Source organism: Lithobates pipiens, unplaced genomic scaffold (genome assembly GCF_037356315.1).
Source record: "Lithobates pipiens isolate NorthernLeopardFrog02 unplaced genomic scaffold, aLitPip1_a1.2 Scaffold_94, whole genome shotgun sequence".
Lineage (NCBI taxonomy): Eukaryota > Metazoa > Chordata > Amphibia > Anura > Ranidae > Lithobates > Lithobates pipiens.
Genome location: NW_027507917.1, coordinates 2,606,277 through 2,630,153, shown reverse-complemented (window position 1 = coordinate 2,630,153; position 23,877 = coordinate 2,606,277). Strand labels below are relative to the sequence as shown.

Here is a 23,877-nt window from a genome sequence, read left to right as displayed (position 1 = left end):
GGATTTATACAGCGCCTACAGTTTGCGCAGTGTTTTTACAACATGGGGGCAGACATTACACTTACCATACAAATCTATACAGGAGGGATCAGAGGGCCCGGCTCCTTAGAGCTTACAATCTATTGGTTCAAGCTGTAAAAATATCCATATCTGGAATTCAGCTTTGAAGTAACTCCTGCAGCGTTTACCTCCAAAATTAGTAAATTCACAAAAAAAAAAGTGTTCTTTCCCGCATGAATGTTCTGTTTTGATGTTTTATTGCATTTTTTTTTTTTTTTTTGGCAGACTTACCAACCTTTCCGCTTTCATCACATCTCTTATTTTAGGCCCAGAGATCCCATCACTGGGTCCCTTTGCTTGTCTATGCAAACCCCTTCAGGACCGTCCACCAGTTATACTGCAGCAGGGCCAGCCGCCCCAATGTGGCAGATCATGTATGTCATTTCACATTATTTTAGGGTGGGGGTGGCGTATGAGCGAGGCGCCCGCCGCACCGGCTGTGCTGCCATTAGCTACAGCACAAGCCGATCAGCGGGTACCGGCCAACGATTTATGGCTTGCACCCACCAACTGAACTGGCTGAGCGAATGACAGAAGAGAGCTCTGTGTAGGCAAGCAAAAGATAAGGGGAAACTGAAAAGAGAAGAGAAGAGAGAAAAAAAATGAAAAGAGAGAAAACAAACGAGAAGGAGAAGAGAGAAAACAAACGAGAAGGAGAAGAGAGAAAACAAATGAGAAGGAGAAGAGAGAAAACAAACGAGAAGGAGAAGAGAGAAAACAAACGAGAAGGAGAAGAGAGAAAACAAACGAGAAGGAGAAGAGAGTAAACAAACGAGAAGGAGAAGAGAGAAAACAAACGAGAAGGAGAAGAGAGTAAACAAACGAGAAGGAGAAGAGAGAAAACAAACGAGAAGGAGAAGAGAGAAAACAAATGAGAAGGAGAAGAGAGAAAACAAACGAGAAGGAGAAGAGAGAAAACAAACGAGAAGGAGAAGAGAGAAAACAAACGAGAAGGAGAAGAGAGAAAACAAACGAGAAGGAGAAGAGAGAAAACAAACGAGAAGGAGAAGAGAGAAAACAAACGAGAAGGAGAAGAGAGTAAACAAACGAGAAGGAGAAGAGAGAAAACAAACGAGAAGGAGAAGAGGGAAAACAAACGAGAAGGAGAAGAGAGAAAACAAACGAGAAGGAGAAGAGAGAAAACAAACGAGAAGAGAGAAGAAAAGAGAGAAGAAAACGAAAAGAGAGAAGAAAAAAGAAGAGAAAAAACGAAGAGAAGGAGGAGAGAAAAAACAAGGAGGAGGAGGAGGGGAGAAAAAAACGAGGAGAAGGAGAGAAAAAAAACGAGGAGAAGGAGAGAAAAAAACGAGGAGAAGGAGAGAAAAAACGAAAAGAGAGAAAAAACGAAAAGAGAGAAAAAACGAAAAGAGAAAAGAGAGAAAAACGGAAAAGAGAGAAGAAAAAAAGAAGAGAAAAAACGAGGAGGAGGAGGAGAGAAAAAACGAGGAGGAGGAGGAGAGAAAAAACGAGGAGGAGGAGGAGAGAAAAAAACGAGGAGAAGGAGAGAAAAAAAACGAGGAGAAGGAGAGAAAAAAAACGAGGAGAAGAGAGAAAAAAACGAAAAGAGAGAAAAAAACGAAGAGAGAAAAAAACGAAGAGAGAAAAAACGGAAAAGAGGAGAAAACGAAGATGAGAAAAAACGAGGAGAAGGAGAGAAAAAACGAGGAGGAGGAGAAGAGAGAGAAAAACGAGGAGAAGAGAGAGAAAAACGAGGAGAAGAGAGAGAAAAACGAGGAGAAGAGAGAGAAAAACGAGGAAAAGAGAGAAGAAAAAACGAGGAAAAGAGAGAAGAAAAAACGAGGAAAAGAGAGAAGAAAAAACGAGGAAAAGAGAGAAGAAAAAACGAGGAAAAGAGAGAAGAAAAAACGAGGAAAAGAGAGAAGAAAAAGAAGAGAAAAAACGAGGAGAAGGAGGAGAGAAACTAGGAAAAGAGAGGAAAAGAGAGAGGAAAAGAGAAAAAAAAAAAGAGGAAAAGAGAAAAAAAAAAGAGGAAAAGAGAAAAAAAAAAAGAGGAAAAGAGAGAAAAAAAGAGGAAAAGAGAGAAAAAAAGAGGAAAAGAGAGAAAAAAAGAGGAAAAGAGAGAAAAAAAGAGAAGAAGAGAGAAAAAATTAGAAGAGAGAAGAGCCCCCCCCGGGGGAGATTGTTCTGTGGATGGAGCACACAGGGATCAGGAGATGACAACATTTGTAGCGAGTTTTCCATTCATAGAGATCTCCCTGTGGTGGAATGTTACACATTATTTACATTCCTCGGACATTTCCACATTGATACATTGTATTCCCACCCCCCCTGCACCCTCCCCCCATTGTTATTTTCTACATTCCTGGAGGTATCAGCCCCCTGTGACTTTAATGCCACGTACACCACGATCGAATTGTCCGGCGTACTTAGTCCGCCGCACCGCATTTCACCGGACAATCCGATCGTGTGTGGGTTTCAGCTGACTTTCTCAGCGTGAAGTCCGGCGGACTAAGAAAGTATTTTTGCACTCCAATCTTCCCGTCGGACTTGGGTTTCAGCGGACAATACGTTCGTCAGTATGCTAGTCCGGCGGACTGAGAATGACGCATGCTCAGAAGCAAGTACGAAAAGGAAGCTATTGGCTACTGGCTATTGAACTTCCTTTTTCTAGTCCCGTCGTACGCGCTGTACGTCATCGCGCAAGCAAATGCCGGACTTTCTGTGTGGCCAAGTCCATTCGGTAGAAAGTTTGCCGGACAATTCGATCGTGTGTACAAGGCTTTAGGTGGAACTTCCCCCTAAAGGGAAAGTACTGATTTATGTCCTCCTACCCCCCACCCCTTCTTACTCTAACACTTGTAGGCATTTTTTTGGGGGGGGTGGGGGTACCCCTTCAACATTTGTAACTTTAAAAAAATTTTGGGGGGGAGCGGGTACCTAGTTTTGGATCACCTAGGGGAAGTTTCAATACTTTCACCCCCCCACCCCCTCTTACTCTAACACTTGTAGGCATTTTTTTTGGGGGGGGGGGGGTGGGAGTACACCTTTAACATTTGGAACTTAGGGGAAGTTTCAATACTTTCAACCCCCCCCCCCCCCTTCCTTCCCCGACCAATTTTCATCTTTCAGCGCTGTCACACTTTGAATGACAATTGCGCGGTCACGCTACGCTGTACCCAAATTACATTTTTATCTTTTATTTTTTTTCCACAAAAATAGAGCTTTTTTTTTTTTTTTTTTTTTTTGGGTGGTATTCAATCACCGCTGGGGTTTTTATTTTTTACGCTACAGATTAAAAAAAAAAAAAAAAAAAGACCGAAAATTTTCCACAAAAAAAAAAAACATTTTTCTTAATTTTGCAAATACATAATTTCTCTTGATACATTTTGACCAAAAAAATGATGCTGCTGCATTTCTTTGGTAAAAATAACCCAAATTAGTGTTTTTTTTTTTTTTGTTTTTTTTTTTTTTTGGTGTTGGCAGTGATGGGGGACAGATTTTTTTTATGGGGGGACACTGAAATGTGTATAGGGACAGGGGTATATCAGTGGTGCTTGGTGGGGGGATCTGTAACAGCTCTCTGTGTAAAATTATCCTCACATAGAGAGCGGTCACAGATCTGCAGATTCCCCCTCCCCCCCCCCCCCCCCCAGCACTGAGCCCGGCGGGGAGAACTGTCACAGAGACACGCGTCTCTGTTTACATTGTGACGGCTGTGATTGGACACAGCCGTCATGTGATCGCGAGGGCCAATCGCAGTGCCCATATTCCGATCTCTGCTCAGCTGGATCCTGTGATCAAAATGATCACAGGATCGAGCCGCGGCGTTCCTCGTGGCCGCTGTGCGAACGTTCGTTCTGAGGGACGTCCACTCAGAACAAGGAAAGGACCACCCGGACGTTTATGTGCCATGGGCCCGGACGGGAAGCAGTTAAAACTCATCTATGTAAATATCCTGACCCTTTATAAATACTATACCGCAGTGTGGTATCGCCGAACGACCGCGTACAGTCGCGGCCAAATGACACAAATATTAATTTTCACAAAGTCTTCCGCTTCAGTGTTTTCGGATCTTGTTGTCGGATGTTACTTACGGTGTACTGAAGTATAATGACGAGCATTTCATGAATGTCAGAGGCTTTTATTGACAATTACATGAAGTTTGTGCAAAGAGTCAATATTTGCAGTATTGACCATATTTTTTTTTTATTGCAAGACCTCCGCAATCCCCCCAGCATGTTGTCACTCAACTTCTGGGCCACATCCTGACTGATGGCTGCCCCCCCCCCCCCCATTCTTCTATAATCAATGCTTGGAGTTTGCCAGAATTTGTGTTTTTTTTTTTTTTTGTATTCACCATGTGATTGAGAGGCTCTGATGGGAAGGGCACTGGATGATTGGGGGGGCTCTGATGTGAAGGGGAGGCGACTGTGTGATTGGGGGGACTTAGATGTGAAGGGGAGGGGACTGTGTGATTGGGGGGACTTAGATGTGAAGGGGAGGGGACTGTGTGATTGGGGGGACTTAGATGTGAAGGGGAGGGGACTGTGTGATTGGGGGGCTCTGATGTAAAGGGGAGAGAAATGTGATTGGGGGGCTCTGATACGAAGGGGGGAGACTGTGTTATTGAGGGGGCTCTGATGTGAAGGGGAGGGGACTGTGTGATTGTGGGGGGGGCTCTGATGTGAAGGGAAGAGAACTGTGATTGGGGGCTCTGATGTGAAGGGGGGGACTGTGTGATTGAGGGGGCTCTGATGTGAAGTAGAGGGGATTGTATGATGGGGGGGCTCTGATGTGAAGGAGAGGGGATTGTATGATGGGGGGGCTCTGATGTGAAGGAGAGGGGATTGTATGATGGGGGGGGCTCTGATGTGAAGGGGAGGGGACTGTGTGATTCAGGGGGCTCTGATGTGAAGTAGAGGGGGTTGTATGATGGGGGGGCTCTGATGTGAAGGAGAGGGGATTGTATGATGGGGGGGCTCTGATGTGAAGGAGAGGGGATTGTATGATGGGGGGGGCTCTGATGTGAAGGAGAGGGGATTGTATGATGGGGGGGGGGGGGCTCTGATGTGAAGGAGAGGGGATTGTATGATGGGGGGGGGGCTCTGATGTGAAGGAGAGGGGATTGTATGATGGGGGGGGGGGGCTCTGATGTGAAGGAGAGGGGATTGTATGATGGGGGGGCTCTGATGTGAAGGAGAGGGGATTGTATGATGGGGGGGGGGGCTCTGATGTGAAGGAGAGGGGATTGTATGATGGGGGGGGCTCTGATGTGAAGGAGAGGGGATTGTATGATGGGGGGCTCTGATGTGAAGGAGAGGGGATTGTATGATGGGGGGGCTCTGATGTGAAGGAGAGGGGATTGTATGATGGGGGGGCTCTGATGTGAAGGAGAGGGGATTGTATGATGGGGGGCTCTGATGTGAAGGAGAGGGGATTGTATGATGGGGGGCTCTGATGTGAAGGAGAGGGGATTGTATGATGGGGGGGGGGCTCTGATGTGAAGGAGAGGGGATTGTATGATGGGGGGGCTGTGATGTGAAGGAGAGGGGATTGTATGATGGGGGGCCTCTGATGTGAAGGAGAGGGGATTGTATGATGGGGGGCTCTGATGTGAAGGAGAGGGGATTGTATGATGGGGGGCTCTGATGTGAAGGAGAGGGGATTGTATGATGGGGGGGCTCTGATGTGAAGGAGAGGGGATTGTATGATGGGGGGGCTCTGATGTGAAGGAGAGGGGATTGTATGATGGGGGGGCTCTGATGTGAAGGAGAGGGGATTGTATGATGGGGGGGGCTCTGATGTGAAGGAGAGGGGATTGTATGATGGGGGGGGGGGCTCTGATGTGAAGGAGAGGGGATTGTATGATGGGGGGGGGGCTCTGATGTGAAGGAGAGGGGATTGTATGATGGGGGGGGGCTCTGATGTGAAGGAGAGGGGATTGTATGATGGGGGGGCTGTGATGTGAAGGAGAGGGGATTGTATGATGGGGGGGCTCTGATGTGAAGGAGAGGGGATTGTATGATGGGAGGGGGCTCTGATGTGAAGGAGAGGGGATTGTATGATGGGGGGGCTCTGATGTGAAGGAGAGGGGATTGTATGATGGGGGGGCTCTGATGTGAAGGAGAGGGGATTGTATGATGGGGGGGCTCTGATGTGAAGGAGAGGGGATTGTATGATGGGGGGGGGGCTCTGATGTGAAGGAGAGGGGATTGTATGATGGGGGGGGGGGGGCTCTGATGTGAAGGAGAGGGGATTGTATGATGGGGGGGGGCTCTGATGTGAAGGAGAGGGGATTGTATGATGGGGGGGGGGCTCTGATGTGAAGGAGAGGGGATTGTATGATGGGGGGCTCTGATGTGAAGGAGAGGGGATTGTATGATGGGGGGGCTCTGATGTGAAGGAGAGGGGATTGTATGATGGGGGGGGGGCTCTGATGTGAAGGAGAGGGGATTGTATGATGGGGGGGGCTCTGATGTGAAGGAGAGGGGATTGTATGATGGGGGGGGGCTCTGATGTGAAGGAGAGGGGATTGTATGATGGGGGGGGGGCTCTGATGTGAAGGAGAGGGGATTGTATGATGGGGGGGGGGGGCTCTGATGTGAAGGAGAGGGGATTGTATGATGGGGGGGGCTCTGATGTGAAGGAGAGGGGATTGTATGATGGGGGGGGGGGGCTCTGATGTGAAGGAGAGGGGATTGTATGATGGGGGGGCTCTGATGTGAAGGAGAGGGGATTGTATGATGGGGGGGCTCTGATGTGAAGGAGAGGGGATTGTATGATGGGGGGCTCTGATGTGAAGGAGAGGGGATTGTATGATGGGGGGGCTCTGATGTGAAGGAGAGGGGATTGTATGATGGGGGGGCTCTGATGTGAAGGAGAGGGGATTGTATGATGGAGGGGGGGACTCTGATGTGAACGGAGTACTATATGATGCAGAGGGTCCACATTAGTTTATCTTCTGAGTATATCCTTTAGATGTATTTTTAAACCCAGACAGTGTATCCCCCCCCCCCCGAATATTATATCTATTGTCTATTCCAATCTCTGATGGTTTTATTTGGATATGAAGGCCAGTTATTGTTTTTTGTTTTTTTTGGTGGGGGTAATCGTTTCTCTTATTTATTTTTTTTGTGTCTCTGCAGAGTCTGAAGGCATCATGAAGAGGCCCTGTCTACAGACGGGATGAGTTGGGGTCACGTCTCCCTCCCTGTCCTAATTGTCCCCTCTGTCCTCCCCTCTCCTCTCTCTCCTCCCCGCCTGCACCGTGTGATCCAAGACCGGCAAGAATGAGCTGGCTTAGTAAACTCAACCCGCGAGGCGCTGGCGCCAAGCCCGGCCGTAGTGCCAGCCTCCAACCCCTGGTGACCGCCGACCCAGAGACCTGCCTGATGGTCTTCAAAAATCACTGGTCTCAGGTGAGGAGGGCCTGCGGGCGTCAGATGTGTGTGTGGAAAGAGATTAGAAGTCCGTGATAGTCCCAACAAAAAGTGACCACCCACCACATATGGAAGATCTAGTACTTGTGTAGGGGGAGCTCTAGTAGGGAGTATTACCTCGCTTCATGGTCCCGTAGGCTTTCTCCCCACCCATTCCAGTAGTGACAACTAGTCCCCCAAAGCCACCTCCTCACGGACTATGTGGTCCCACCACTGGCTCCTTCATTGGTCATACCATTGAGAGCATTGACGTTCACCTTCAGGAAGATTTATCAAAATTCCCTCTATGCAATTCTAAGTCTAATGAATACCCCATAGCAGAACCTCTCCTGGTGTAAGTGGTGAAGGTCCCCCCCCCATTACAGATGTAGCTCCTGGTGTAAGTGGTGAAGGTTCCTTGGGAAGAATGGTCCTCACACTTGTGGTCATTGGCAAGAATGGTCCTCACACTTGTGGTCATTGGGAAGAATGGTCCTTACACTTGTGGTCATTGGGAAGAATGGTCCTCACACTTGTGGTCATTGGGAAGAATGGTCCTTACACTTGTGGTCATTGGGAAGAATGGTCCTTACACTTGTGGTCATTGGGAAGAATGGTCCTTACACTTGTGGTCATTGGGAAGAATGGTCCTTACACTTGTGGTCAGTGGGAAGAATGGTCCTTACACTTGTGGTCATTGGGAAGAATGGTCCTCACACTTGTGGTCATTGGGAAGAATGGTCCTCACACTTGTGATCATTGGGAAGAATGGTCCTTACACTTGTGATCATTGGGAAGAATGGTCCTTACACTTGTGATCATTGGGAAGAATGGTCCTTACACTTGTGGTCAGTGGGAAGAATGGTCCTTACACTTGTGGTCATTGGCAAGAATGGTCCTTACACTTGTGGTCATTGGCAAGAATGGTCCTTACACTTGTGGGCATTGGCAAGAATGGTCCTTACACTTGTGGGCATTGGCAAGAATGGTCCTTACACTTGTGGTCATTGGCAAGAATGGTCCTTACACTTGTGGTCATTGGCAAGAATGGTCCTTACACTTGTGGGCATTGGCAAGAATGGTCCTTACACTTGTGGTCATTGGGAAGAATGTTCCTTACACTTGTGGTCATTGGCAAGAATGGTCCTCACACTTGTGGTCATTGGGAAGAATGGTCCTTACACTTGTGGTCATTGGCAAGAATGGTCCTTACACTTGTGGGCATTGGGAAGAATGGTCCTTACACTTGTGGTCATTGGGAAGAATGGTCCTCACACTTGTGGTCATTGGGAAGAATGGTCCTCACACTTGTGATCATTGGGAAGAATGGTCCTTACACTTGTGGTCATTGGCAAGAATGGTCCTTACACTTGTGGTCATTGGCAAGAATGGTCCTTACACTTGTGGGCATTGGCAAGAATGGTCCTTACACTTGTGGTCATTGGGAAGAATGTTCCTTACACTTGTGGTCATTGGCAAGAATGGTCCTCACACTTGTGGTCATTGGGAAGAATGGTCCTTACACTTGTGGTCATTGGCAAGAATGGTCCTTACACTTGTGGGCATTGGGAAGAATGGTCCTTACACTTGTGGTCATTGGGAAGAATGGTCCTCACACTTGTGGTCATTGGGAAGAATGGTCCTCACACTTGTGATCATTGGGAAGAATGGTCCTTACACTTGTGGTCAGTGGGAAGAATGGTCCTCACACTTGTGGTCAGTGGGAAGAATGGTCCTTACACTTGTGATCATTGGGAAGAATGGTCCTCACACTTGTGATCATTGGGAAGAATGGTCCTCACACTTGTGGTCATTGGGAAGAATGGTCCTCACACTTGTGGTCAGTGGGAAGAATGGTCCTTACACTTGTGGTCATTGGGAAGAATGGTCCTCACACTTGTGGTCATTGGGAAGAATGGTCCTCACACTTGTGATCATTGGGAAGAATGGTCCTTACACTTGTGATCATTGGGAAGAATGGTCCTCACACTTGTGATCATTGGGAAGAATGGTCCTCACACTTGTGGTCAGTGGGAAGAATGGTCCTCACACTTGTGGTCAGTGGGAAGAATGGTCCTCACACTTGTGATCATTGGGAAGAATGGTCCTTACACTTGTGGTCAGTGGGAAGAATGGTCCTCACACTTGTGGTCAGTGGGAAGAATGGTCCTTACACTTGTGATCATTGGGAAGAATGGTCCTCACACTTGTGATCATTGGGAAGAATGGTCCTCACACTTGTGGTCATTGGGAAGAATGGTCCTCACACTTGTGGTCAGTGGGAAGAATGGTCCTTACACTTGTGGTCATTGGGAAGAATGGTCCTCACACTTGTGGTCATTGGGAAGAATGGTCCTCACACTTGTGATCATTGGGAAGAATGGTCCTTACACTTGTGATCATTGGGAAGAATGGTCCTCACACTTGTGATCATTGGGAAGAATGGTCCTCACACTTGTGGTCAGTGGGAAGAATGGTCCTCACACTTGTGGTCAGTGGGAAGAATGGTCCTCACACTTGTGATCATTGGGAAGAATGGTCCTTACACTTGTGGTCATTGGGAAGAATGGTCCTTACACTTGTGGTCATTGGGAAGAATGGTCCTTACACTTGTGATCATTGGGAAGAATGGTCCTTACACTTGTGGTCATTGGGAAGAATGGTCCTTACACTTGTGGTCAGTGGGAAGAATGGTCCTTACACTTGTGGTCATTGGGAAGAATGGTCCTTACACTTGTGGTCATTGGGAAGAATGGTCCTCACACTTGTGGTCATTGGGAAGAATGGTCCTCACACTTGTGGTCACTGGGAAGAATGGTCCTCACACTTGTGGTCATTGGGAAGAATGGTCCTCACACTTGTGGTCACTGGGAAGAATGGTCCTTACACTTGTGATCATTGGGAAGAATGGTCCTTACACTTGTGGTCAGTGGGAAGAATGGTCCTTACACTTGTGGTCATTGGCAAGAATGGTCCTTACACTTGTGGTCATTGGCAAGAATGGTCCTTACACTTGTGGGCATTGGCAAGAATGGTCCTTACACTTGTGGGCATTGGCAAGAATGGTCCTTACACTTGTGGTCATTGGCAAGAATGGTCCTTACACTTGTGGTCATTGGCAAGAATGGTCCTTACACTTGTGGGCATTGGCAAGAATGGTCCTTACACTTGTGGTCATTGGGAAGAATGTTCCTTACACTTGTGGTCATTGGCAAGAATGGTCCTCACACTTGTGGTCATTGGGAAGAATGGTCCTTACACTTGTGGTCATTGGCAAGAATGGTCCTTACACTTGTGGGCATTGGGAAGAATGGTCCTTACACTTGTGGTCATTGGGAAGAATGGTCCTCACACTTGTGGTCATTGGGAAGAATGGTCCTCACACTTGTGATCATTGGGAAGAATGGTCCTTACACTTGTGGTCATTGGCAAGAATGGTCCTTACACTTGTGGTCATTGGCAAGAATGGTCCTTACACTTGTGGGCATTGGCAAGAATGGTCCTTACACTTGTGGTCATTGGGAAGAATGTTCCTTACACTTGTGGTCATTGGCAAGAATGGTCCTCACACTTGTGGTCATTGGGAAGAATGGTCCTTACACTTGTGGGCATTGGGAAGAATGGTCCTTACACTTGTGGTCATTGGGAAGAATGGTCCTCACACTTGTGGTCATTGGGAAGAATGGTCCTCACACTTGTGATCATTGGGAAGAATGGTCCTCACACTTGTGATCATTGGGAAGAATGGTCCTCACACTTGTGGTCAGTGGGAAGAATGGTCCTCACACTTGTGGTCAGTGGGAAGAATGGTCCTCACACTTGTGATCATTGGGAAGAATGGTCCTTACACTTGTGGTCAGTGGGAAGAATGGTCCTCACACTTGTGGTCAGTGGGAAGAATGGTCCTTACACTTGTGATCATTGGGAAGAATGGTCCTCACACTTGTGATCATTGGGAAGAATGGTCCTCACACTTGTGGTCATTGGGAAGAATGGTCCTCACACTTGTGGTCAGTGGGAAGAATGGTCCTCACACTTGTGGTCAGTGGGAAGAATGGTCCTCACACTTGTGATCATTGGGAAGAATGGTCCTTACACTTGTGGTCATTGGGAAGAATGGTCCTTACACTTGTGGTCATTGGGAAGAATGGTCCTTACACTTGTGATCATTGGGAAGAATGGTCCTTACACTTGTGGTCATTGGGAAGAATGGTCCTTACACTTGTGGTCAGTGGGAAGAATGGTCCTTACACTTGTGGTCATTGGGAAGAATGGTCCTTACACTTGTGGTCATTGGGAAGAATGGTCCTCACACTTGTGGTCATTGGGAAGAATGGTCCTCACACTTGTGGTCACTGGGAAGAATGGTCCTCACACTTGTGGTCATTGGGAAGAATGGTCCTCACACTTGTGGTCAGTGGGAAGAATGGTCCTTACACTTGTGGTCATTGGGAAGAATGGTCCTTACACTTGTGATCATTGGGAAGAATGGTCCTTACACTTGTGGTCAGTGGGAAGAATGGTCCTCACATTTGTGGTCAGTGGGAAGAATGGTCCTCACACTTGTGGTCATTGGGAAGAATGGTCCTCACACTTGTGGTCACTGGGAAGAATGGTCCTTACACTTGTGATCATTGGGAAGAATGGTCCTTACACTTGTGGTCAGTGGGAAGAATGGTCCTTACACTTGTGGTCATTGGCAAGAATGGTCCTTACACTTGTGGTCATTGGCAAGAATGGTCCTTACACTTGTGGGCATTGGCAAGAATGGTCCTTACACTTGTGGGCATTGGCAAGAATGGTCCTTACACTTGTGGTCATTGGCAAGAATGGTCCTTACACTTGTGGTCATTGGCAAGAATGGTCCTTACACTTGTGGGCATTGGCAAGAATGGTCCTTACACTTGTGGTCATTGGGAAGAATGTTCCTTACACTTGTGGTCATTGGCAAGAATGGTCCTCACACTTGTGGTCATTGGGAAGAATGGTCCTTACACTTGTGGTCATTGGCAAGAATGGTCCTTACACTTGTGGGCATTGGGAAGAATGGTCCTTACACTTGTGGTCATTGGGAAGAATGGTCCTCACACTTGTGGTCATTGGGAAGAATGGTCCTCACACTTGTGATCATTGGGAAGAATGGTCCTTACACTTGTGGTCATTGGCAAGAATGGTCCTTACACTTGTGGTCATTGGCAAGAATGGTCCTTACACTTGTGGGCATTGGCAAGAATGGTCCTTACACTTGTGGTCATTGGGAAGAATGTTCCTTACACTTGTGGTCATTGGCAAGAATGGTCCTCACACTTGTGGTCATTGGGAAGAATGGTCCTTACACTTGTGGGCATTGGGAAGAATGGTCCTTACACTTGTGGTCATTGGGAAGAATGGTCCTCACACTTGTGGTCATTGGGAAGAATGGTCCTCACACTTGTGATCATTGGGAAGAATGGTCCTTACACTTGTGGTCAGTGGGAAGAATGGTCCTCACACTTGTGGTCAGTGGGAAGAATGGTCCTTACACTTGTGATCATTGGGAAGAATGGTCCTCACACTTGTGATCATTGGGAAGAATGGTCCTCACACTTGTGGTCATTGGGAAGAATGGTCCTCACACTTGTGGTCAGTGGGAAGAATGGTCCTTACACTTGTGGTCATTGGGAAGAATGGTCCTCACACTTGTGGTCATTGGGAAGAATGGTCCTCACACTTGTGATCATTGGGAAGAATGGTCCTTACACTTGTGATCATTGGGAAGAATGGTCCTCACACTTGTGATCATTGGGAAGAATGGTCCTCACACTTGTGATCATTGGGAAGAATGGTCCTCACACTTGTGGTCATTGGGAAGAATGGTCCTCACACTTGTGGTCATTGGGAAGAATGGTCCTCACACTTGTGGTCATTGGGAAGAATGGTCCTCACACTTGTGATCATTGGGAAGAATGGTCCTTACACTTGTGGTCATTGGGAAGAATGGTCCTCACACTTGTGGTCATTGGGAAGAATGGTCCTCACACTTGTGGTCATTGGGAAGAATGGTCCTCACACTTGTGGTCATTGGGAAGAATGGTCCTCACACTTGTGGTCATTGGGAAGAATGGTCCTCACACTTGTGGTCATTGGGAAGAATGACCTCCTTACAGATAGCTAAAAAGATCAATGGTGTCGGTGGGAACTTATCTGAGAGGCAGAAATTGCCCAATGCTGAAGGAACCCCTACAACCTCTGGAGGAACCCTAGGATTTCACGGAGCCCTGGTTGAGAATCAAAGGACTCCCACTGACACTGGAACATTTTCGGACATTTTCTACTCCCACTAGTCACAGTCTGCCCCCCCCTGAAGTCGGAAAGACAGTAAACTGGCCCTTTGTTTTAGATAATTTGGAGACCCCTGTCTTAGATCATGGAGGTTATCATGCTTTGTTTTCTCATCTTCCCAGGTTCTGAGGATTCTGGAGCGCCGGGTGTCCTCGGCGGACGTGACGACAGATGACATGAGCTGCGTGAGGAACAACACCTACCAGATGCTGAGCCTTTTAGCGGAGGAGCGACCGCGAGACGGGGAGGGACCAGGGCCCATCCTGACCTACGTGGCCTCTGAGGGCATTCTGGAGAAGCTCCTCCACTGGCACTTACGCAGGGACTTCACTGAGGAGAAAAAGGTGACTGATCTCCTGCGACGCTCCGGGTCTGGGCCGTCCTCTGGAACGTGAAGCCAGCAAGCTCCTTCAGCCTCCAAAGTCACATTGGACCTCCAGGTTGAACCGAGTTGCTGGTTGAAGGTTCTAGACGGGCTGCGGTCCTCCTGGGTTTTCATCTTCTTGATTGGCTGGTCAGTGAGTGACGTCACGAGAGTCTGCCATTCCGGCACAGCTGGAGTGCACCAGGCGTGCGCGTTGAGCTGTGCATTCAGTAGATGGCTGCGAGCAGGTAGGGTGAGTGTTAGAGCAGTTTCACACTGGGGCGTTTTTTCAGGCGCTTTAGCGTTAAAAAAAAAAAAAAAAAAAGCGCCTGAAAGAAGCCTCACCTGCAATCCCAATGTAAAAGCCCGAGTGCTTCCACACTGAGATCCCTTTCACACTGGGGTGTTTTTCAGGCCCTTTAGCTTTAAAAAAGTGCCTGTAAAGCGCTTGAAAGAAGCCGCAACTGCAATCCCAATGTAAAAGCCAGAGTGCTTTCACACTGAGGCGCTGCGCTGGCAGGGCGTCAAAAAAAGTCTTCTTTGCAGCGCTTTTGGAATCGGTGAATACACCTCTCCTAAGAGCCCTTTCACACCGAGGGCGTTTTGCAGGCGCTGTAGCGCTAGAAATAGCGCCTGCAATCCGCCCTCAAACTGCTGCACCATTCATTCCAGTGTGAAAGCCCCGAGGGCTTTCACACTGGAGCGGTGCGCTGGCAGGACGTCGGGGAAAAGTCCTGCCAGCAGCTTCTTTAGAACGGTGAAGGAGCGGTGTGTTTACCGCTCCTCCACCGCTGCTCCCCATTGAAATCAATGGGGCAGCCCTGCAATACCGCCGGCAAAACGCCGCCATTGCGGCGTATTGCGGTCAGTTTTAACCCTTTCTCAGCCGCCAGCGGGGGGAGGGGGTAAAAGCGCCCCACTAGCGGCCGAAATACGCTGCAAATCTAACTGTAAAATGCCGCTAAAAATAGCGGCGTTTTACCGCCAACGCTATGGGCGCAGCAGTGTGAAAGGTGTCAATGGGAAGCGCCTGCAAAACGCCTGCTTTTGGCAGCTGCGCTTTGTGGGTGCTTTTAAAGCGGAGGTCCACCCTAAAGTGGAGCTTCCGCTCATTGGAACCCTCCCCCCCCCCCTCCGGCACCACAATTGGCACCTTTCAAGGGCGAGAGGGGTGCAGGTAGGTACCTGTATAGTACAGGTATCTGCACCCACTTCCGGCGTAGATTCTGCAGAAGGTACGCCCCCTTTCCGCAGAATCTACGCCCCTTTCCGAAGGTCCCCCGCTGCCTGCTGGGAAAACACACGGATCCCAGAGACAGCGGGGACCGTCTTTATTGCGCAGCGCGACTTGCGCATGCGCAGTAGGGAACCCGGGAAATGAAGCCGAAAGGCTCCACTTCCTGATTCGCATACCCAAGGTGGCGGCGGCAGCACCCCGAGAGACGATCGAGAGATGGGCTTCGGGTGCCGACATCGCGGGCGTGCTGGGCGCTTAAGTGTCATTATTTTAAAAGTCAGCAGCTGCAGTATTTGTAGCTGCTGGCTTTTAAAAAAAAAAAAAACACGGCGGACTCCCGCTTTAACCCTATATTTGGCCACTAGCGGCGGTTGAAATGCGCCCCAATAGCACTCGAAAAATGCTGGTAAATCGCCGGTAAGCGGCGATTTTACCAGCATTTTTCGGGCGCTGGCAGTGTGAAAGGGCTTTCTGTTGAAGCACCCGGGCTTTCACATTGGGATTGCAGATGAGGATTCTTTCAAGCGCTTTACAGGCGCTTTTTATTTTTATTTTTTTACGCTAAAACGCCTGAAAACGCCCCAGTGTGAAAGGGGTCTTAGCTGCCTGTTCGCATTTTTTTTTTTTTTTTTTATTATTAGTTTAATGTCAACGTGAAAACAGAACTCTGCAATATGATCAAAATTAAATATAAAAAAAAAATAAAAATAAAATAAAACTGTAAATATCCCCCCCTTTTTACCCTTTTGCTGCCACTGCCTTATTCTACGTGTTGGTGGTTTTGGGTGTTTTTTTTTTTTTTGTTTTTTTTTTTACACACACGTTCCTGTATTCTAATGGTCCTCCTGTCTTTTTTATTTTTATTTTTTTTTCCCTAATCCCAGGTGGAACAGTTGAAGCTGTTTGAGATGCTGATCAGCCAATCCCACCAGCCGCTCCTGCGCTACCAGCCCGTCCTGCGGCCTCTCGTCACCCTCCTCGGCACTTTCTCTCCCGGTCCCGCCTCGCCCGTACTGGAAAACAACTTGGTGTTGCTGCTGAACCAACTCTGCGTTTCCCTGGCCCGGGAGCCCTCGACCCTGGAGCTTTTCTTCCAAGATTCCACGGGGCAAGACGGCCCGGCCAACCTCCTGATCTTCTCCCTTCTGGTTCCCTTCATCCACCACGAGGGGGTCATTGGTCAGCAGGCGCGGGATGCTCTGCTTCTCATCATGGCCATGTCTTCTGATAACCCCACCATGGCCCGATACATCACAGAGAACTCTTTCTTCTGTCCCGTGAGTACCTGTTAATCTGGTTCTTCCAAAACATCGGGGGGGCTCCTGTGTGCAGTTGCATATTCATGTATGCTAGTTCAGAGGTTACTACACAAGGGCAGGCAAGGTTATTTCACTTAACCACTTTCAGACCGGACCATTTTGCTGGTCAAAGACCAGACCACTTTTTGCGATTCGGCACTGCGTCGCTTTAACTGACAATTGCGCGGTCGTGCGACGTGGCTCCCAAACAAAATTAACGTCCTTTTTTTCCCACAAATAGAGCTTTCTTTTGGTGGTATTTGATCACCCCTGCGGTTTTTATTTTTTGCGCTATAAACAAAAATAGAGCGATAATTTTGAAAAAAACGCATTATTTTTTACTTTTTGTAATAATAAATATCCCCCAAAAATATATAAAAAAACATTTTTTTCCCTCAGTTTAGGCCGATACGTATTCTTCTACATATTTTTGGTAAAAAAAATCGCAATAAGCGATTATTGATTGGTTTGCGCAAAAGTTATAGCGTTTACAAAATAGGGATAGTTTTATAGCATTTTTATTAATAATTTTTTATTATTTTTTTTTTTTACTAGTAATGGCGGCGATCTGCGATTTTTATTGTGACTGCGACATTGTGGGGGACACATCGGACATTTTTGACACATTTTTGGGACCATTGTCATTTATACAGTAATCAGTGCTATATAAATGCAGTGATTCCTGTGTAAATGACACTGGCAGTGAAAGGGTTAACCAGTGGGTGGCAGTGTAGGGGTTAAGTGTTCCTAGTGGTGTGTTACTAACTGTGGGGGGGTTGGGCTTTCATTTAGTGTACACTGATCTCTGCTCCAATCACATGGAGCAGAGATCAGCGTCACTAGTTGCTAGGCAGAATGGAAAAATGTTGTTTATACAGCATTTCCTCCATTCGGCCGCTCCGTGAGACGATCGCGGGGATGCCCGCGGCGATCGAGTCCGCGGGTCCCGCAACCGGACTCACGGGGGTCCCGACCAGCGCGAGAGCGCGCCGCCGGCGGCGCGCTCCCGATGGCACGGCGGCAACGAATATTGGACGTACCTGTATGCCAATATGCCTGCCCGTGCCATTCTGTCGACGTACATCATCGTGCGCTGGTCGGGAAGTGGTTAAAGCCTAACTCCGGGCAAATCAAAAAAAAATTAGCTGTGCCCACACTGCAAGGGTTAATTGCTTATGTCTGGGGGAACAATAAGGCTTCCTTCAGACTGATACGGTGTGGAGTTGACCACACCACGTTGGCAGCGCCGTCTACGCGTGGGTTAGGTGCGGGTTACCTGCACTTTTTCATAGAGTTCTATTGGGTCTTGCAGTTTTGCGTGCGCTCAGGCTGCCTAAGATGCAGCATGCTGGGGTTTTGGTGCGCTTTCAGAAAGGGCCCCAAAACCTCAGAACCCAGCAGAACCCTTTTGGAAAGGGCACCTAACCCGCACCCAACCCGCAAGTACACTGTGCTTCTCCTGGGGGTGCAGTCGCAATGCACCGCATCAGTCTTGATTCACACTAATGCGTTTTTTGATGCATTTCGTAGAAATGCAGGGACATTTTTTTTAACATGGGTTCCTATGGAACATGTTCACATCAATGCATTTTTGTGCCTCTGCGTTTTTGGAAAAGGGTTCGGGGACTTTTTTTTTCCATGCAAAATGCAGTGTTTTGCATGTAATAGAAGTCAATGGACCTGCATCAAAAACGCAAGTACTGTGATTTTAGTGCGATTTGCGTTTAAAAAAAAAAAAAAAAAAAATCACTGTATATAGCTGGTTGCTAAGCAACCACAGTGTAGAAAAAAAACGTGGCAAAATCGCGATAAAAACGCGTGTCCAAAAACGCGACAAGCACCGCAAAAAAACGCTCAAAAGCAACATGTATAGATGTGAGTCGAGTTACTTACCCGATCCTCCGCTCCTTCCTTTAGCTAGAGCAGTCTCCAAAGCTTCTGCACCCCCCCGCCGCGGTCTAGGGTCCTGACGCCAATCGCGACCATAGCCCTGCTCAGGAGATGAGGATGCGGAGAGACACAATCCACCGCCAAAGCATCGGTTAGCACTACAGCTGCGCAATTAATCGCCAAGAATCGTTTATCGCGATCTTGACTAAAGCGTTTTACAATTCTTTCTATGCAAAGAATTTTCTCTGCTCTTCTAAAGCCACAGCCTTCAGAAGACAGGAAGAGAAAAACCCGGCAGTCTGCCAAGAATCAAAACATTCTTTATCAGTTGAACTTAAAGTGGTCGTAAACCCTTACAACCCTATACGGTTTAGGAGATATTTATTAAAGGACAGTCACAGCTGCCTATGGCGCATGCGCACTCTATCGCCGTTGGAGGCATGCCAATGCTAATGGCGATATGCCGTTAGTGGCGACTCCCGTGCGCGGGAGTGACGTCATCGCTGCTCCGACGCTGTGAGTGGCCGGAGCAGCGATACCTGGAAGAAGATGGACACTTCGTGCTACAGGGGACAGCGGTGACATCGCTGGCTCCTGTGTCAGGTAAGTGACACATAATGGGCTACAATGCGATGTGATGCGATGCATAGTAGTCCATTATGCTTTACCTTTGCAAGGAGACAAAGAGGAAGTAACACCCATCAGGGTTTACTTCCTCTTTAAGTATAAATATTGTAACAATTTGTCAATGTAATAGACTTTGTGTGTAAGCGAAAAAGGTTTAACCACTAAACCTTTTTCTTATATTTGTTGGTTTCAAGTTAAAATCTTTTTTTTTTTCTTTGCTAGAAAATTACTTAGAACCCCAAACATTATTTATTTTTATATATATGTATATATATATTAATAGACACCATAGAGAATAAAATGGTTGTTGTAATATTTTATGTCACACTGTATTTGCGCAGCGGTCTTTCAAATGCAATTTTTTTTTTAAAAATTACTTTAATGAATTTAAAAATAACAGAAAAGTTAGCCCGTTTTTTCGTATAATGCGAAAGATTTTACACCGCGAGATCTTTTTTTATTCGAAACAAAAAAATAAAAACGTGATTCTCGTTTTGGCCAGAATTGAACTAATTACTTATATATATCTATATATATATATATATATTTGTAGATGTAGATAGATAGATCGATCTATCTCTATACACACATATATTATTTATTTATTTTTTGCATTAAAATCAAAGTGCATTTTTTCCACATAAAATTCAGTTTCAAAGACCGCCGCGCAAATACCATGTGACATAAAAAAAAAGTTTAGAATCCGATCGCGTGTGTGCGTGACACACACACGTTCTGCATATGCACGATTGGATTTTAAACAGACCTGTCTGTCCATTTTTCCTTGCAAGGACTACCACCGCAATTTTTTATTTTATTTTTTATCCTGCTTGTTCACACCATTGGGATTCGGGTGTTTGCGTTGCGGCTTCACTTCCCGGTTCCCTAGTGCGCATGCGTGAGTCGCACTACGTGTCGTAAGTGGTCCCTGCTATCTCCTGTGTTTCCCAGGAGATGGCGGGGGGGTGGGAAGGGGCGTGACCGCGGGAGTCTATTCCCGGAAGTGGGTGCAGATACCTGTATTATACCAGTATCTGCACCTCCCCTCAGAGTGGGGGGGGGGGGAGGAATCAAATGAGTGGAAGTTCCACTTTTGGGTGGAACTCCGCTTTATAGCGGGAGTAAACCCAGTTTCAAAAAACACTTACATTCCCGGCTTGCCGGAAATGCCTTTTTTCACATTGGTTGTGCTCTCAACCAAACTTTCAAACCATCCAATGGCTGGTTTCATAACTGATCACTGATGTGCAGCATTATGGCAGTTAAAGAATCATTAGAGGCCAAGATGGCAGCTTCCTTGACTGAAAATGATAGAAGGGTTTACTTCCACTTTAATGTTTATGGTCATATTGCACTTTACTAATAGTGATATATTTACTTTCATATGTGCTTTTTTTTTTTTTTTTGGATCATCTTGTGTTTATACCTAGCGCTGCACTTTTATTTTGTATTTTTATTTTGTGCCCTGTATCTGGCTTATAGTGCTTAGCTGCAGGTCATTAATTGACACATTTTTCACGTTGTGTAATTCATCTATCACTTAGCGCATATATATTATTTTTATTTCTGTGCGTGACTTAGATTTGCTTTTGTGCGCGAGCATGAGGGGATGAGGGTGCTTGAAATTATTATCTTTTCTATTTTTCTTTTTTTTTTCTTTCTTCTTATTGTTTTTAAATTTTTCACATTGTGTAATTCATCTATCACTTAGCGCATATATATCATTTTTATTTACAAATGTGTGTGTGACTTACATTTGCTTTTGTGTGCGAGCACAAAGCGATGGGGGTGCTTGAAATTATCTCGTCTTTTTTTTTTCTTTCTTTTTTTTTCTCTTGTTTTAAAATTTTTCACATTGTGTAATTCATCTATCACTTAGCATATATATATCATTTTTATTTATAAATCTGTGCGTGACTTAGATTTGCTTTTGTGTGCGAGCACGAAGCGATGGGGGTGCTTGAAATTTATTATCTTTTCTTTTTTCTTTCTTTTATTCTTTCTTTTTTTTTTCTTTTTTTTTTGTTATTGTTTTTAAATTTTTCACATTGTGTAATTCATCTATCACTTAGCGCATATATATCATTTTTATTTACAAATCTGTGCGTGACTTAGATTTGCTTTTGTGCAAGGGATGGGGGTGCTTGAAATTATCTTTTTTCTTTTTTTTTCTTTCTTTTTTTTTTTTCATTGTTTTTATTCCTATTACAAGAGATGCAAACATGCCTTGTAATAGAAATATTGAAATGACAGGTCCTCTTTATGTAGAGATATGGGGTCTATAAGATCTGTTTTTATATATAGCATGGAAATCCCCGGAGACAAAACATGCGATTCTATATAAATATACATTGACGGCGTGCGGTGTGTGGGACGGACGCTTGGCCAGCTGTCTTTCACGTGTGTGTGTGTGTGATGGGGAAACCTGATCCGGTGGAGTTGTTGATCCTCCGTCAAGTGTTAGGAGGGGGGGGGATCATTGGAGAATATAATATGGAGTTGTAGAGTCGTGGTGAGTCCGTGGCGTTCCAGCGGCGATCTATCCTCCTCATCATCATCCTCTTCGAATTCTAAAGACAGATTCTTCTGTGTGCCGTGTGTCTGAGCCCTAACTGTTGATCAGCATACTCCTATAGAATACTATACGGGAATGGATCTTGTAGTTATCGGGGTGCTGAAAACTTTTCCTGACTGGTATCTCTATAGACTAGGCACGGTCTCTTCATCAGGCTGTGATTACCTCCGGGTGTGTCAGATGCCCCCCAGTATACTTGTATTATTATTATTGTTATATTATACAGGATTTATATAGCGCCAACAGTTTGCACAGCGCTTTACAACATGAGGGCAGACAGTACACGTACAATACAATTATATACAGGAGGGCCCCGCTCCTTAGAGCTTGCAATCTAGAAGGGAGGATCAAGTGATATGAAAGGGTAATAACTGTGGGGGATGAGCTTATGAAGAAAATAGGAGGAGGGAGGGAGGGTAGGCTTCTCCAAAGAGAGAAACGTTTTCAGGGATCGCCTAAAAGTATATAGATTTGAAGAGCGTCTGACAGATTTGGGGGTAGGGTGTTCCAGAGGAGGGGAGAGGCTTGGGGGAAGTCCTGGAGATGAATAGACGATGGAGTTAGAGAGCAGAAGGTCTTGTGAAGGACGAAGAGGACGATTAGGTTGGTCTGGTTTCAGGCTAGGTTAGTGATGTAGCTGGGGGCAGAGCTGAGGTGGCTTTTTAAGTTGTTCTTGGTATTTTGAATTGGATTTGTTGGGTGAGTAGAAGCCAATGGAGGGATTGGCAGAGAGGGGTGGCAGACGCTGAGCGGTTTGTAAGGTGGATGAGTCCGGCAGCAGCATTCATGATGGATTTAAGGGGGGATCGTCTATTTAAGCCGATGAGGAGTGAGTTGCAGTCGAGGCGAGAGATGACCAGGGAGTGAATCGGGAGCGTTGTGGTTTCATTGGTTGGGAAGGGACGTAGTTTGGAGATGTTGCGAAGGTTGAGGTGGCAAGCTTTGGAAAGGGATTGGATGTGAGGCCAAAAGAAGAGATCAGAGTCCAGGACTACACCTAGCACCCTGGCATGTGGGGGTGGGTGGTTGGTTGTGCCATTGCTCTTGACCGGGAAGTCAGGGGAAGGGGCATGTGGAGGAGGAAATAATATGAGCTCGGTTTTGGACAAGTTTGAGTTGGAGGAAGACGTGTGACATCCAGGCAGAGATGTCTGGAATAAGTTAGTGATGCGTGAGGAAGACTATTCTATACTCTGTGATTCCTTCCACCTGACCCTTTCTGCTGTAGGGACTTAGGGATTGGCCGAGGGAAAACCGAATCCAGAATGGGACTCCGGCATCGGACACTCCCGGATGTGTCAAATGAGGACGATATTCCTGCTAGGTTATCACTGTAGTGTAAAGGGGTTCATTGGCCCAGGCAGTGGAATGTGTGAGAATTATTTGCTTGCTGTACGTGGTCATGGCTCTTTTATCTGGAGTTGCTTTAAAAGAACTGAAACGAGGAGGATATGGACACTCAATTCATATTATGAGCAAGTGGTAGTTCCTCTCCCAGCACACACATTGGTCTCTCCTCTCGCTCCCTCTCCCAGCACACACATTGGTCTCTCCTCTCGCTCCCTCTCCCAGCACACACATTGGTCTCTCCTCTCGCTCCCTCTCCCAGCACACACATTGGTCTCTCCTCTCGCTCCCTCTCCCAGCACACACATTGGTCTCTCCTCTCGCTCCCTCTCCCAGCACACACATTGGTCTCTCCTCTCGCTCCCTCTCCCAGCACACACATTGGTCTCTCCTCTCGCTCCCTCTCCCAGCACACACATTGGTCTCTCCTCTCGCTCCCTCTCCCAGCACACACATTGGTCTCTCCCTGTATCCCTCTCCCAGCGCACACATTGGTCTCTCCCTGTATCCCTCTCCCAGCACACACATTGGTCTCTCCCTGTATCCCTCTCCCAGCACACACATTGGTCTCTCCCTGTATTCTCTCCCAGCACACATATTGGTCTCTTCCATGTATCCTGCTCCTGGATCACACATTGATCCCTCCTCTGTTCCCCCCCCCCCCCAAACACATTGGTCTCTCCTTTTATCCCTCTCCCAGCACACACATTGTTCTTGCCCTGTATCCCTCTCCCAGCACACACATTGGTCTCTCCCTGTATCCCTCTCCCAGCATACAC

At 46.9% G+C, this 23,877-nt stretch overlaps 1 protein-coding gene across 1 annotated transcript in view; it reads left to right on the top strand.

The window, feature by feature from the left end:
* LOC143973751 (FHF complex subunit HOOK-interacting protein 1B-like) overlaps positions 1-23,877 on the top strand; it is a 111,153-nt gene that overhangs the window by 32,784 nt on the left and 54,492 nt on the right. The window contains exons 2-4 of the mRNA XM_077474594.1: positions 7,167-7,439; positions 13,883-14,104; positions 16,246-16,638. Of these exons, the coding sequence (XP_077330720.1) occupies positions 7,311-7,439; positions 13,883-14,104; positions 16,246-16,638 (744 nt within the window). The 5' untranslated portion in view covers positions 7,167-7,310. The remainder of the gene's footprint in view (positions 1-7,166; positions 7,440-13,882; positions 14,105-16,245; positions 16,639-23,877) is intronic.